General features: G+C 48.5%; 1 protein-coding gene across 2 annotated transcripts in view; it reads left to right on the top strand.

Moving 5' to 3' along the window:
• Nucleotides 1-803: 803 nt before the first annotated feature.
• The window catches only part of LOC121000843 (zinc finger protein OZF-like), a 46,785-nt gene continuing 30,929 nt past the window's right edge, over nucleotides 804-16,659 (top strand). The window contains exons 1-2 of one of the 2 annotated variants that reach the window (XR_005778917.1): nucleotides 804-891; nucleotides 3,950-4,020. Coding sequence is in view for 1 of the 2 variants with exons in the window: in XM_040431558.1 (XP_040287492.1) it covers nucleotides 854-898; nucleotides 3,954-4,020 (112 nt within the window). In the remaining variant the exon portion in view is untranslated. Of the gene's footprint in view, nucleotides 899-3,949; nucleotides 4,021-16,659 lie in introns of both variants that reach the window. The other variant, XM_040431558.1, reaches the window with a different exon arrangement.

Genomic DNA, 16,659 nt, shown 5'->3' with positions numbered 1-16,659 from the left:
AGATACACAGCTCAGCAGACAGTATCACACAGGAGAGGATTAGATACACAGCTCAGCAGACGGTATCACACAGGATAGGATTAGATACACAGCTCAGCAGACAGTATCACACAGGAGAGGATTAGATACACAGCTCAGCAGACAGTATCACACAGGATAGGATTAGATACACAGCTCAGCAGACAGTATCACACAGGATAGGCTTAGATACACAGCTCAGCAGACAGTATCACACAGGATAGGATTAGATACACAGCTCAGCAGACAGTATCACACAAGATAGGATTAGATACACAGCTCAGCAGTCAGTATCACACAGGACGGGATTAGATACACAGCTCAGCAGACAGTATCACACAGGATAGGATTAGATACACGGCTCAGCAGACAGTATCACACAGGACAGGATTAGATACACGGCTCAGCAGACAGTATCACACAGGATAAGATTAGATACACGGCTCAGCAGACAGTATCACACAGGATAGGATTAGATACACAGCTCAGCAGACAGTATCACACAAGAGAAGCTGTGATCCAGGCTCAGCAGGCTGTATCTCACATGAGAGGCTTAGATACGGCTGTGCTGGCCGCTCCCAGTGTTTGGGGCTCTGGAGATGGTGAGGGAAGCGCCTGTGGCCCTCAGTGATGTGAGGAGAGGAGCAGGAGCCATGTCTGGGTGTACTAACATGGCCGCCGTAGGTGTAGGGGGCGGGGCTAGAGCTGACTGACCAGTGTGCCGGGCGGGGCCAGCCCTGTGACGTCACACCGCAAAGCATGCTGGGAGAGGAAAACTGCAGGAACCTGAGGGAAAGAGGAAGTTCTGCTGGAAACGTCCTGTAAAGAGGCTCTGATGTCCGGACAGCGGGAGGGAGAGCCCCGGCATGAGGAGGAGCAGGTACCGGGGAGCCGGGGGCCGCAGTCAGTAGTGCAGTGTATGATGTCTGTCACAGCTGATGCTTCAGTAGTGCAGTGTGTGATGTCTGTCACAGCTGGTGCTTCAGTAGTGCAGTGTGTGATGTCTGTGGCAGCTGATGCTTCAGTAGTGCAGTGTATGATGTCTGTCACAGCTGGTGCTTCAGTAGTGCAGTGTATGATGTCTATGGCAGTTGATGCTTCAGTAGTGCAGTGTGTGATGTCTGTCACAGCTGATGCTTCAGTAGTGCAGTGTATGATGGATGTCACAGCGGATGCTTCAGTAGTGCAGTGTATGATGTAGGGTTGTTGCGGGTATCGAAATTTCGATACCCAATCGATACTTTTGTCCCGGTATCGATACGATACCGGGATTTCCGTTTTTTCGATACTGGGCTGCGCTTCTGCGCAGTCTAGTATCTCTGAACATGAGCGCGCTGCTATCGGCGCGCTCATGTTCTCTCAGCAGCACGGGGAGAAGGAAGCTGTCCTCCCTCCCCCCTGTGCTGCTGCCGCTGCCACCAATGAGAAGAGAGGGGCGGAGGAGGGGCGGCAATGAGAAGAGAGGGGCGGAGGAGGGGCGGCAATGAGAAGAGAGGGGCGGAGGAGGGGCGGGCGCACTGCGCCACCAATGATAGGATTACTATCGGAGCGATGGGAGGAGACATCAGCTTCACTAGTGGGCGTTCCTTTTCCCTGCGCTGCGATTGGACAGCGCTACAGCCAGGGAGAAGGAACGCCCACTAGTGAAGCTGATGTCTCCTCCCATCGCTCCGATAGTAATCAGCAGCATGTGGAGCAGGAGAGGAGACAGTAATGGGGCACAGCGGGCGAACGGAGCGGCGCCCAGGACTAAATGGTGAGTGCTGAGACATCGCTGGGCGCCGCTCTGTGTGGCCTAATAGTGAAAGTCTGGACTCATATACAGTAGTCAGTCTTTAACACATACAGGAGGCGGGTGCCGGCAGCAGAATCGCATTGCCGGCACCCTGCCCCTGACAGGGAGCTGCGATCAGCGGCAGTTAACTGCCGCTGATCTGCTAGTACCCGCCTCCTGTATAAAGGGGTAAAATCATTGGTGGTGCAGTGTGCCCCCCCCCTCAATCCCCCCATCCCATTAAAATCATTGGTGGCACAGTGCGCCGGCCCCTCTCAACCCTCCAGTATTAAAATCATTGGTGGCAGTGGCCACAGGGACCTCTCCACTCCCCCTCATTGGTGGTGCAGTGGCAGCTTCTGATCGGAGCCCCAGCTGTGTAAGCCTGGGGCTCCGATCGGTTACCATGGCAGCCAGGAAGCCCTGGTTGCCATGGTAACATCCCTGATGCTGTGTGCACAAAGCACAGAGCAGCAGGGACAGTGTGGAGTCCTATTCACCCTGATAGAGATCTATCAGGGTGAATAGGAAAAGGGATGAAAGATCCCAGGTTCTAGCCCCTAAGGGGGGAAATAGTTATTAAATAAAAAGTGAAAAAAAACCCCCACTAAAATATGAAGTATAAATCACCCCCCTTTTCCCAATTTCACATATAAAATATATAAATAAACATATTACATCGCCACGTCAGAAAAGTCCAAACTATTAAAATATAAAAAAAAAATCTAGGTGGTGAATGCCGGAACAGAAAAAATAAAATAAAAACTGCGCGATTCGCCATTTTTAAAAATGAGGAATGCACGTGGCTTTTTTTGTTTATTTTTTTCGCGTGGTATCGAATGGTATCGAGTATCGCAATACTTTTTCATGGTATCGAAACCGAATCAAAAATTTGGTATCGCAACAACTCTAGTATGATGTCTGTGGCAGCTGATGCTTCAGTAGTGCAGTGTGTGATGTCTGTCACAGCTGGTGCTTCAGTAGTGCAGTGTATGATGTCTGTCGCAGCTGATGCTTCAGTAGTGCAGTGTGTGATGTCTGTCACAGCTGATGCTTCAGTAGTGCAGTGTATGATGGATGTCACAGCGGATGCTTCAGTAGTGCAGTGTATGATGTCTGTCACAGCTGATGCTTCAGTAGTGCAGTGTATGATGTCTCTGACAGTTGATGCTTCAGTAGTGCAGTGTATGATGTCTGTCACAGCTGATGCTTCAGTAGTGCAGTGTATGATGTCTGTCACAGCTTATGCTTCAGTAGTGCAGTGTATGATGTCTGTGGCAGCTGATGCTTCAGTAGTGCAGTGTGTGATGTCTGTCACAGCTGGTGCTTCAGTAGTGCAGTGTATGATGTCTATGGCAGTTGATGCTTCAGTAGTGCAGTGTATGATGTCTGTGGCAGCTGATGCTTCAGTAGTGCTGTGTATGATGTCTTTGGCAGCTGATGCTTCAGTAGTGCAGTGTATGATGTCTTTGGCAGCTGATGCTTCAGTAGTGCAGTGTATGATGTCTGTGGCAGTTGATGCTTCTGTAGTGCAGTGTATGATGTCTTTGGCAGCTGATGCTTCAGTAGTGCAGTGTATGATGTCCGGACAGCTGGAGGAGGTGATGATGGAGGAGGACAGGACGGCTGTAGAAGGAGGTGATGATGGAGGAGGATAGGACGGCTGTTGAAGGAGGTGATGATGGAGGAGGACAGGACGGCTGTAGAAGGAGGTGATGATGGAGGAGGACAGGACGGCTGTAGAAGGAGGTGATGATGGAGGAGGACAGGACGGCTGTAGAAGGAGGTGATGATGGAGGAGGACAGGACGGCTGTAGAAGGAGGTGATGATGGAGGAGGACAGGACGGCTGTAGAAGGAGGTGATGATGGAGGAGGACAGGACGGCTGTAGAAGAAGGTGATGATGGAGGAGGACAGGACGGCTGTAGAAGGAGGTGATGATGGAGGAGGACAGGACGGCTGTAGAAGGAGGTGATGATGGAGGAGGACAGGACGGCTGTAGAAGGAGGTGATGATGGAGGAGGATAGGACGGCAGTAGAAGGAGGTGATGATGGAGGAGGACCAGCCCCTCACATCTCCAGGTAACGGACAGGACTAAATACAAATGTCCTGGAATTCTCTGTCTGTAAAGTCTGAGTCCAGTCTCTGTGTCTCCTGCAGAAAGAGCTACAGTCAGAGGACAACACCAGAGAGATGTCCGCGTCCTCTTCTTCCACAGGATGGTCAGGTAATGGAGATGTCTCCTCCTCTGTAGGAGGACGCCTTGTTTTATCCAGTACTTTTTTAGGTTTATACTGGTTTATGAGTAATGCCCTCTCTGTGCCCCCCTGAGAGTAGTAATGCCCTCTCTGTGCCCCCCTGAGAGTAGTAATGCCCTCTCTGTGCCCCCCTGAGAGTAGTAATGCCCTCTCTGTGCCCCCCTGAGAGTAGTAATGCCCTCTCTGTGCCCCCCTGAGAGTAGTAATGCCCTCTCTGTGCCCCCTGAGAGTAGTAATGCCCTCTCTGTGCCCCCCTGAGAGTAGTAATGCCCTCTCTGTGCCCCCCTGAGAGTAGTAATGCCCTCTCTGTGCCCCCCTGAGAGTAGTAATGCCCTCTCTGTGCCCCCCTGAGAGTAGTAATGCCCTCTCTGTGCCCCCCTGAGAGTAGTAATGCCCTCTCTGTGCCCCCCTGAGAGTAGTAATGCCCTCTCTGTGCCCCCCTGAGAGTAGTAATGCCCTCTCTGTGCCCCCCTGAGAGTAGTAATGCCCTCTCTGTGCCCCCCTGAGAGTAGTAATGCCCTCTCTGTGCCCCCCTGAGAGTAGTAATGCCCTCTCTGTGCCCCCCTGAGAGTAGTAATGCCCTCTCTGTGCCCCCCTGAGAGTAGTAATGCCCTCTCTGTGCCCCCCTGAGAGTAGTAATGCCCTCTCTGTGCCCCCCTGAGAGTAGTAATGCCCTCTCTGTGCCCCCCTGAGAGTAGTAATGCCCTCTCTGTGCCCCCCTGAGAGTAGTAATGCCCTCTCTGTGCCCCCCTGAGAGTAGTAATGCCCTCTCTGTGCCCCCCTGAGAGTAGTAATGCCCTCTCTGTGCCCCCCTGAGAGTAGTAATGCCCTCTCTGTGCCCCCCTGAGAGTAGTAATGCCCTCTCTGTGCCCCCGTGAGAGTAGTAATGCCCTCTCTGTGCCCCCCTGAGAGTAGTAATGCCCTCTCTGTGCCCCCGTGAGAGTAGTAATGCCCTCTCTGTGCCCCCCTGAGAGTAGTAATGCCCCCTCTGTGCCCCCCTGAGAGTAGTAATGCCCTCTCTGTGCCCCCCTGAGAGTAGTAATGCCCTCTCTGTGCCCCCCTGAGAGTAGTAATGCCCTCTCTGTGCCCCCCTGAGAGTAGTAATGCCCTCTCTGTGCCCCCCTGAGAGTAGTAATGCCCTCTCTGTGCCCCCCTGAGAGTAGTAATGCCCTCTCTGTGCCCCCCTGAGAGTAGTAATGCCCTCTCTGTGCCCCCCGCACAGTGGTAATGCCCTCTCTGTGCCCCCCGAACAGTGGTAATGCCCTCTCTGTGCCCCCCGAACAGTGGTAATGCCCTCTCTGTGCCCCCCGAACAGTGGAAATGCCCTCTCTGTGCCCCACGAACAGTGGTAATGCCCTCTCTGGGCCCCCCCGAACAGTGGTAATGCCCTCTCTGGGCCCCCCCGAACAGTGGTAATGCCCTCTCTGGGCCCCCCCGAACAGTGGTAATGCCCTCTCTGGGCCCCCCCGAACAGTGGTAATGCCCTCTCTGGGCCCCCCCGAACAGTGGTAATGCCCTCTCTGGGCCCCCCCCGAACAGTGGTAATGCCCTCTCTGGGCCCCCCCGAACAGTGGTAATGCCCTCTCTGGGCCCCCCCGAACAGTGGTAATGCCCTCTCTGGGCCCCCCCGAACAGTGGTAATGCCCTCTCTGGGCCCCCCCGAACAGTGGTAATGCCCTCTCTGGGCCCCCCCGAACAGTGGTAATGCCCTCTCTGGGCCCCCCCGAACAGTGGTAATGCCCTCTTGTAGTCCACTGTGGGCACAGCTGGCGCTGCAGTGCTGTGTGGGAGGAGCACAGGCAGATTTTTGGCTCCTCCTACACGGTCCGGCAGCGCGATCTGTGTCTGCAGGTCTTAATGTTGAAGCAGAGAAGGGAAGGAGCGCGGGGAGCAGAGCGGTCAGTGAGACGTTTATTGGGGCTCTAGCAATGAACACTTCCATCTGTATTGATAGAAGCCCCCCCCCCGTCCCCCCCAGCCTCTGTGTCCAGCTTTGCCGAGGATGCATGTGTACAAGGTTTTTGGCTGTGAGCCGCCATCTAGGTCCAGCTTCTGGGAGACCTGCAGACAGTCGGCTCAGGTTGTCGGGGGGGGTAGTTCAGAGCTGGATGCAGATGGAGGAGGGAAGTGATATTAGAACTGGTGCCGGGGGGTATTGGCCTCCAGGGCAAAGTGAGGATCACCATATCAAGGTGGTGGGTGACATTCTTGAAATGGCATTAAAGGGGGATCTTGTAGTTATGGGTGACTGGTGTGGACTCGGATATTTCCAGTGCTCTTACATGTAGGAGCAGGAATCTAATGGATGCACTTACAGGAGCAGCAGCTCGTCACATCCCCCACAGAGGAGAGGACGTTCTAGATTTAGGCTAGCTTCACGCTAGTATTGTGAGATCCGGAGAACAGTCGGCGGGTCTCTCTGGATCCGGTATTGCTGGAATCCACTGCGTGCAGCGGTAAGTAGCCCGGACAGGATCGCAGTGGCTTCTGGCAGATCCAGAGAGACCCAGTCGGCTGTTCCCTGACGGATCTTCCAATGCTAGTGTGAAACTAGTCGTAGAGATCTGGTGTCGGAGGTTCATGTGGAGGAACATTTGGGTTCCAGCGATGACTAATGTTTATGGGAACGATCCTACACTACAACCAAAGTGTTAGACTTTAGAAAGAAGAACTTCAAGGAATTGGGGGAGGATAACGCAGCAGGAGCAAGAGCCCAGTGGACTCCATTAAAAGTGGTCGTCTTAAAGGCAACCAAACTATATGTCAGACAGATTAGTAAAAGGAAGAAGAGCCCTCCCAAGTTTACTAGAGAAGTAAGAAATATAGTAAAAGATGAGAAGAAGCATATAGGAAGTCTAAAGACTAGAAGTGAAGCCAAGAGATAAAGCCTTCTTCAGGTCTATTAGTGATAGAAGAAAAACTACCATTACAACAATCAGAAATGGGGATCAGGCTATGGCTGAGCGTCTGAATATCTCCTTTTGTTCAGTATTTTGAGTCGGCAGCTCTCAGAATCGTCACTTGTATGGGCAGGGCAGTTACAGTCGTAAGAGAGGAGCTTCAGGGATTTCAGAGGCTCAAAGGGGTTGTCTCATGACAAACAATGGGGGCGTATCGCTAGGGTATGCCCCCATTGTTTTATAGGTGCGGGTCCAACCGCTGGGACACAGAGCCCCGAAAGTGAAGGACAGCGCACTGTGCATGCGTATCCGCCCTCCATTCATTTTCTATGGGGCCGGCGAATATACAGGGAGTGCAGAATTATTAGGCAAATGAGTATTTTGACCACATCATCCTCTTTATGCATGTTGTCTTACTCCAAGCTGTATAGGCTCGAAAGCCTACTACCAATTAAGCATATTAGGTGATGTGCATCTCTGTAATGAGAAGGGGTGTGGTCTAATGACATCAACACCCTATATCAGGTGTGCATAATTATTAGGCAACTTCCTTTCCTTTGGCAAAATGGGTCAAAAGAAGGACTTGACAGGCTCAGAAAAGTCAAAAATAGTGAGATATCTTGCAGAGGGATGCAGCACTCTTAAAATTGCAAAGCTTCTGAAGCGTGATCATCGAACAATCAAGCGTTTCATTCAAAATAGTCAACAGGGTCGCAAGAAGCGTGTGGAAAAACCAAGGCGCAAAATAACTGCCCATGAACTGAGAAAAGTCAAGCGTGCAGCTGCCAAGATGCCACTTGCCACCAGTTTGGCCATATTTCAGAGCTGCAACATCACTGGAGTGCCCAAAAGCACAAGGTGTGCAATACTCAGAGACATGGCCAAGGTAAGAAAGGCTGAAAGACGACCACCACTGAACAAGACACACAAGCTGAAACGTCAAGACTGGGCCAAGAAATATCTCAAGACTGATTTTTCTAAGGTTTTATGGACTGATGAAATGAGAGTGAGTCTTGATGGGCCAGATGGATGGGCCCGTGGCTGGATTGGTAAAGGGCAGAGAGCTCCAGTCCGACTCAGACGCCAGCAAGGTGGAGGTGGAGTACTGGTTTGGGCTGGTATCATCAAAGATGAGCTTGTGGGGCCTTTTCGGGTTGAGGATGGAGTCAAGCTCAACTCCCAGTCCTACTGCCAGTTTCTGGAAGACACCTTCTTCAAGCAGTGGTACAGGAAGAAGTCTGCATCCTTCAAGAAAAACATGATTTTCATGCAGGACAATGCTCCATCACACGCGTCCAAGTACTCCACAGCGTGGCTGGCAAGAAAGGGTATAAAAGAAGAAAATCTAATGACATGGCCTCCTTGTTCACCTTATCTAAACCCCATTGAGAACCTGTGGTCCATCATCAAATGTGAGATTTACAAGGAGGGAAAACAGTACACCTCTCTGAACAGTGTCTGGGAGGCTGTGGTTGCTGCTGCACGCAATGTTGATGGTGAACAGATCAAAACACTGACAGAATCCATGGATGGCAGGCTTTTGAGTGTCCTTGCAAAGAAAGGTGGCTATATTGGTCACTGATTTTGTTTTTGTTTTGTTTTTGAATGTCAGAAATGTATATTTGTGAATGTTGAGATGTTATATTGGTTTCACTGGTAAAAATAAATAATTGAAATGGGTATATATTTGTTTTTTGTTAAGTTGCCTAATAATTATGCACAGTAATAGTCACCTGCACACACAGATCTCCCCCTAAAATAGCTAAAACTAAAAACAAACTAAAAACTACTTCCAAAAATATTCAGCTTTGATATTAATGAGTTTTTTGGGTTCATTGAGAACATGGTTGTTGTTCAATAATAAAATTAATCCTCAAAAATACAACTTGCCTAATAATTCTGCACTCCCTGTAGCTATTTCCCTTGAGCCCATAGAAGTGAATGGGAGCGATGGGCAGTCATGCGCGGTGTGCTCCCATTCACTTCTATGGGGACCGCGCTTGGTGGTGGCCGGACCGGAGTACTCCAGCCACCACCTTGCATGACTCCGTTCGCGATATAGGTGCAGGTCCCAGCGGTGGGACCTGCACCTATAAGACAATGGGAGCATATCCTAGCGATATGCCCCCAATGTCTGAGATAAGATAACCGCTTTAAAGTCTAACAAGGCCATGGGGCCAGATGGCATCCGAGTCCTTAAAGAACTCCAGTCTGTGACTTGATTTGTTTAACCAGTCCCTCTTAGGCCGAGTTCACACTTCAGTAATTTCCATCAGTTATTGAGAGCTACAACCGAGTGCGGGGAGAAAACCCAAAGCAGTGAGCCTAACATCTGTAGTAGTAAAATGATGGAAACCCTCCTGAAAAAGAAGATGATCGACCACCTAAAAACTAGCAATGTACTGGACCTAAAACGGCATGGCTGCTCCAAGGGCCGATCACGTCAGACTAATCTTATAGATTTCTTTGACTATGAAGGAGGTTCCGTGGATGTTTCTTGCCTGGATTTTAGCAAAGCCTTTGATACAAAGCCACAGCCAAAGCTGACAGATAAATGGCTGAAGATTGGACTTAATCCGCGGATAGTCCAGTGGATCCGCGGTCGGCTGTTGGACAGATATCAGAGGCTTGTTGTTAATGGGGTGCATTCTGAGTATGTAAGAGGGTTGACGTTCCTGGAGGGGTTAGTAACATGGAGAACTAGATAAATGGTCCAAACAATGGAAACCGCAGTCTGAAATCAGCCGGGGGTACGATCAGGAGCAATGTCAGATATTATTTTACTGAAAAACTGGCTGAAGCTTGGAACAAACCTCCAGCAGATGTGGTTGAAAAGCCTACAGTAAGTGACGGTAACCTGCCCGGGATAAGCGCAGGTCTATCCAAAGATAAAGGGCGACTAGATGGACCAGGTGGTCTTTTTTTCCCTTCGCCCATGACAGCACCACGAGAGAGAGAGGATCTGCCCCCACAGACAGGAAACCTGCAGAATAAAAGGACGGACACTCTCCTCCCAATTCAGTGTGGTTTCCTGTCTCTGGGGAAGCCTGCAGTTTTTTTTTAGGTCCTTCCCTCTGGTTGTGCTCCCTAACATGCCTGCAGTCCCTTAGTAGGTAAGGCGGCATCAGTTGGTGCGCCTGAGGGCGGGCAGAGGCAGAGCTCCGGAGGGGGTGATTGTGTGCTGGAGCTTGTAGTGCCTATCGGCATCGCTGATGCGCTAGAAGCACAGACGCCGAACCCCAGGGGGAAGAAGAGGAGCTTCCGGCAGTGAGAATTTCGGGAGGTCACGTGATCGGCTCGCAGCGTTGGATGTGACATCATCTCAGGAGCGCCTATGAGTAGTGCGCGCTTTGAGCTACAGACTGGCGTCCTAAGCAGCGCTTTGGTTACCAGCAACAGGAAGCATGGAGAAGGACATACTCACTGAGGAGTCTGCAGTCCCTCCAGTGTTGGTACCTCTGAGGGGGTGAGTGTTTTGGGGCATTATGTTATGCTTCCTTATGCTGATACAGTTGTATTAATGTAATTTCAGACAAAACCTAGGAAAGTGGTTACTAAGAGGAAGAATAAGGAATGTGCTCTGTGTAAAACTGGGTTGTCTTCGGATTGGGAAAAGAAAATGTCAGTCCTGGATTGATAGAACAGTGGCTGAAGAATCACCATCTTTTTATAAATGTCTCCAGGCATTAGTCAGATTAGAAGTTTATTCTACTCTGTCATCCAAAAAAGTCTTGGGGGAGAAAGATCCTAAAACGAGGCGCCATGAGTCTGTACAAGAACATTTATCATCTGAATCTGAGGAAGAGGAGATACACTTTTCTTTATTTGGACATTCTGATGATTCATCTCTATCTTCCTCCTGAAGATGGTGAGATTAGTGGTAGACACTGTTTTCCCATAGAAGATACGGAAAAACTCCTGAAAGCTGTACGCTCGACTATGGGCATTGAGGAGACAAAAGAGCCCCGGTCTATACAGGACATTATGTTTGGGGTCTAGAATCCAGACACCACAGCACTTTCCCAGTTCACAAGAATGTTTCTGCCTTAATTAAAGGAGAATGGAGAAAGCCTAACAGGAAGGTTTACATCTCAAAAAATATTAAGAGTAAATACCCCTTTAAAGAAGATGATTCTGCTACATGGGATAAGGCTCCCAGGATAGTTGTAGCGATCTCTAAAGTTTCAAGGAAGACGGCTCTTCCCTTTTGATGATATGGGGATTTTGAAGGACCCATTAGATAGAAAAGCCGATACCTTTTTAAAAGGGCCTTGGGAGGCATCCACTTCTTCCTTCAGACCAAGTATAGCCTCTACCTGTACGGCCCGGTCCCTTATAGTCTGGCTCTCTGAATTAGAAAATCAGCTAAAGAACAGATGCCCCAGGGAAGAGATTTTAGCATCCCTGCCAACAATTAAAAAGCGGCTGACTTCCTGGCAGATGCCTCTGCTGATTCTGTCAGACCTGGAGGCCAATTCAGCAGCCTTGTCAAATTCGACACAAAGAGCTCTTTGGTTAAACAATTGGGGTGGAGATCTCCCTTCTGAAAACAAACTATGTGGTGTCCCCTGTGAAGGGGAATACCTGTTCGGGCCAACTCTGGACGACTTATTAGATAAGGCTGCGGATAAAAAGAGAAAATTTCCGGGGTTCCAGAGCTCTTTCCCCTCTAAGAATAGGTTTAACCGTTCCTTTCGCCCCTTCAAAAGTAATCAGGAATCAGATAAAAAGTCCTGGAAGGACAGGTTCCAGATCCAAAGGAGAGGTAGAAGTTATTTCTTCAATCAGTCCTTTGGAGATAAAAATAAACAGGATCAACAATGATGCCAGAAGTCAGGTGGGGGCAGATTAAAACATTTCTTTGCAGCCTGGTCCCAGATTTTGTCAAGTTAGTGAATTCTAGACTCCATTCTCAATGGGTAAAAATTAAAATTCCGTCTGGCCCCTCCAGTAAGATTCTTAATTACAAAAGATCAAGTCTCAGCTCTAGGAAATTCGGCCATGGAAACCGAGGTTCTAAAATTAGTAGAAAAATCAATTTTAGTCCCGGTAGCAGAGGAGGAAAAAGGCGAGGTATTTTATTCCCCCCCCCGTTTTTAGTAAAAAAAAAAACAAAAAACGGATGGTTCATTCAGAACTGTAATAAACCTAAAGAGATTGAATCATTTTCTTCAGATCAAAAAGTTCAAAATGAAAACTATAAAATCGGTCATAAAGCTTCTTTCTCCTCGCTGCTTCATGGCAGTACTCAATCTCAAGGACGCATACTATAACGTTCCAATTTTTGCAGGTTATCAGAAATTCCTAAGAGTCGCAGTCAGAATAGGGGGTCAGTTACAGCATTTTTAAATTCAGTTCTTTGTCCTATCCATGGGTCCAAGAGTGTTTACGAAAATAATCGCAGAGATGGCGGCTCGTATAAGGGAGAGGAATATTCTTTTTCATACCATACCTGGATGATTTTCTGATTGTAGGAAAAATAGAAAATGCCTGTAAAAAAGCAGTAGCTGCGGTATCAGAGATCCTGAACAGATTAGGATGGATTTTAAATCAAGAAAAATCAAGACCGCATCCCACCAGAAGACAGTCTTTTCTGGGATTGATTTTAGATTCTTCTTGCCAGAGCTGTTTTTTTCCAGAAGAAAAAGTAATTCTCATCCAGAAAAAAACTAGGCGCCTGATCAGAAATCCGGTGACCTCAATAAGGAAAGGGATGTCTATCCTTGGATCCCTCACATCTTGTATTCCAGCGATAAGATGGGCACAACTCCACTCAAGGGCGCTCCAGTGGGAAATCCTGTCTCTTTGGGAGGAAAACAGCTCCCTAGATGTAAAAATAAGGATATGAGATCAGACTCTCCAAAGCTTGAAATGGTGGCTGGAGAGGAAAAATCTAATTCAGGGTGTTCCGTGGAAGCTGGAAGATCTGATTTGTCTGACTACGAACGCAAGTCCCTGGGGGTGGGGAGCTCACATTCAGGAGATCTCCCTTCAAGGTTGTTGGGAAAGTATCCAAGAAAGAGGGTCCATCAACCTGAAGGAGCTGATGGCCGTGAGCCTAGCGATGAATTCTGCTCTTCCATGAATAAGAGGAAAAAATCAAAGAATTATGATGGACAACAAGATGGTAGTCTCGTACCTAAACAAACAGGGGGGCACAAGGTGCAGAACTCTAATGCAGGAAGCCCACAGTATCCTCTTACTAGCAGAAAATAATGTGCGTCGATCTCAGCGGTACATATGAGTGGCGTGGAAAACAGACAGGCGGACTTTCTCAGTCATCACCCTCTCTCTCAGGGCGAGAGGTCTCTAGACCTATCAATTTTCAAGAATATAACAGCCCTCTGGGGACAGCTGGACATAGATCTGTCTGATGCCTTGATGCAGAAATGGAAATTTCCCCTGACACTACACCTTTCCTCCTCTTCCTTTGATTCCTCGTGTGTTATGGAAAATCAGGGAAGAAGGGGCGAGGGTTATCCTCATTGCTCCATTCTAGCCAAGAAGGTCTTGGTTCACGTGGCTCCTGATCATGTCAATCTGGGATCCATGGATCCTTCCAGAGATCCGGGGTCTGTTGAGCCAAGGTTCAGTATTCCATCCAGACATAAAAAATCTCCACTTAACTGCCTGGAACTCGAAAGGTACATGCTAGGGAGGAAGGGATTTTTCGATGCCTTGATTTTGACTCTTAAGAGTAGGAAGAAAGTAACAGTAGCCATCTACGCCAGAGTGTGGCAGAAATTTTTTGATTTTGCGCATATCCAGATTAATGACATCCCATCTTCTGCTCCCATTTATCTAATATTGGAGTTCCTTCAGAAGGGTCTAGATCTGGGACTAGCAGGAAATACCTTAAAAGTGCATGTCTCAGCTCTGTCGGCCCTGTTTAATCAGGACATTGCAGGATGCCCATGGGTATCTAGATTCTTTAGAGCAGTGGACAGATCCACCCCGATAGCTTCAGTTAGACCTCCTCCTTGGGATTTAGATGTAGTAAGGCTTTAACTCGTCCTCCATTTGAACCTATAGAGTCCAGCTCCATAAAATGTCTCACCTTGAAGTTATGTCTCCTAATAGCTTTAACATCTGCTCGCTGGATTAATGAGATTCAGGCCAATTCCATCAATCCTCCTTATACCACAATTTTAGAGGACAAGGTTGTGATACGTCCAGATTAGGGCTGAAACGATTCATCGATTTAATCGATGTAATCGAGGCAAAAAAATCCTCGATGCAGTTTTTCTGCATCGAGGATTCGTTTAAATCACATGACCACGGAGCGTGAGTGAAATTAAGCTTCTCACTCACCGCTCCGTGGCCTCCTGTCGGCACCGCGCTGCAGGACCTTGCGTTCACACATCGTCAGCGCGCTGGATGACGCTGTGTGTGACGTCAGGTCCCCAGTGCATGCTGGGATGAAGACGCGTCTCCTGCGGACTCCGTGTGTCGGCGCACTCTGCACTGAAAGGTAAGTATAAAGTTAGCGGGGAAGGGGGAGTGGGGGTTGTGGCGGCGGTAAATTGGTGGCACCTGTGATTTGGCAGTCGGAAAATAGTACTGCAGTGCCATAAATATACAGGCATAGATAAGTATTGCACTGACAGAAATATGCGGTAAATTGGTGGCACCTGTGATTTGGCATGGGGAAATGGGGGCACCTGTGATTTTGCATGGGCTGGGGAAAACGGGGGCACCTGTGATTTGGCATGGGGAAATGTGGGCATCTGTGGTTTGGCATGTATAAAGTTATTGGCGGGGGCACCTGTGATTTGGCATGTATAACGTTATTGGCGTTAGAGGGGTTAATGGGAGCACCTATGGTTTGCCATGTATAAAAGTATTGGGGGGGGGGGCACCTGTGATTAGGCACTCGGAAGGTTGATCTGGGGGAGTGGGGGACATGGTGGATGGCATGGAGGCACTGGGAAAGGGGGACATCATGGCAATCTGGATGCAGGGGCTGATGGCAGTGCCATCATGGGGGCACTAGGGGACATGGCATGGAGGGGCTGCTGATCTGATGGCACTAGGGGACATGGCGTATGGCATAAGAGGCACTGGGGAAGGGGGACATCATGGCAATCTGGATGGAGGGGCTGATGGCAGTGCCATCATGGGGGCACTGGGGAACATGGCATGGAGGGGCTGCTGAACTGATGGCACTGGGAAAGGGGGACATTTTTATAAAGCAATACATTATTTTAAGAAGGTTTTTCTTATTAGATTACTCGATGAATCGAGAAATATAATCGATAGAATACTCGATTACTAAAATATTCGTTTACTGCAGCCCTAGTCCAGATCCGGCTTTTCTTCCAAAAGTTGTTTCAAAATTTTATAGATATTAAGAGAATATTCTTCCTACCCTGTTTAAAAACCCTGGATCAGAAGAAGAGAAATCCCTTCACTGCCTAGACGTCAGAAGGGCTTTGATTAACTATCTTTCTCGCACTAAAGATTGGCGCAAATCTTCTTCACTCTTTATTCTTTTTCAAGGAGTTAATAAGGGTGTTGCAGCCTCTAAAAGTTATATTGCAAGGTGGATTGTTTCAGCTATTTCCTTGTCTTGCCTGTCTTCTGGATTATCTCCTCCAGCGGGTCTCAAGGCACACTCTACCAGGGCAGTGGCTACCTCCTGGGCGGAAAGATCCTCAGGTCCCATAGAGAATATTTGCAGAGATGCCACCTGGTCTTCTCCTTCAACTTTTTTTTAAGCACTATCGGCTTGATTTAAACTCCTCTCCTTCGGGGTCATCCTTTGGGGAAAAGGTGCTTCTTTCTACTCTCCCACCCTGAAATTTCCTCTGGTAATTCTCTTGTGGTACTGTCATGGGCGAAGGGAAAATTGATGATTACTTACTGGTAATTTTATTTTCCAGAGCCCATGACAGCACCCTTATATTCCCTCCCTTTGGTTCTTTATGGTTATCTTATGTTCACACGGGTGTAGCAAAAAAAAATAAAAGAGAATCTTGTTAAACTGAATTTATTATTGACTATCTAACATTATGTTGGTGGCCTTCCTCCGATGCTTGGATATTACACTGAGGAGGAGAGTGTCCGCCCTTTTATTCTGCAGGTTTCCTGTCTGTGGGGGCGGATCCTCTCTGTCTCTTGTGGTGCTGTCATGCGCTCTGGAAAATCAAATTAACGGTAAGTAATCATCATTTTCTGCCGTCAATCTTCTGTGTTTCTATTTTCGGTTGTCATGATAATTAGGCCCCCTGCACAGGGCTGTATCCATTGTGCGGTTTACAAACTGTGAAACTACAAAATACGGATGCAGCCCATGTGCCATCCGCCATTTTTTGTGATTGCATGAACTATGAGTTCACGTTTTGCAGACCAGTAAAGGACATGTTCTGTTTTGGGAATGAAAATACGAATGCTGCAAAGTGTACTGGTCGGCGACACACAGACCTGACTCATATTTCGCAGATCTGCAGTTTGCAGACTGTAAAACTCATATTGTAAATGAGGCCTTAAAAGGGTTGTAAATTATAACTGTGCAATGAAAAGGTTTTATGGCGTTTAACCCCTTTCCGACCAGCGCTGTAAAAGTACGGAACTGCGGGAAGTGACTTCCCGACCAGTGCCATAGTACTCACTACATAAAGTGACACATTAGATTTGCAAAAAATGGCCTGGGCAGGAAGGTGAAAACTGGCGTAGAAAGGGTTAAATACAATGTACATGCTGTAATAA

The sequence above is a fragment of the Bufo bufo genome, chromosome 5, assembly GCF_905171765.1.
Source record: "Bufo bufo chromosome 5, aBufBuf1.1, whole genome shotgun sequence".
NCBI lineage: Eukaryota > Metazoa > Chordata > Amphibia > Anura > Bufonidae > Bufo > Bufo bufo.
Note: the sequence above shows the minus strand (reverse complement) of the source record. Positions and strands in the feature narration are given on the sequence as shown.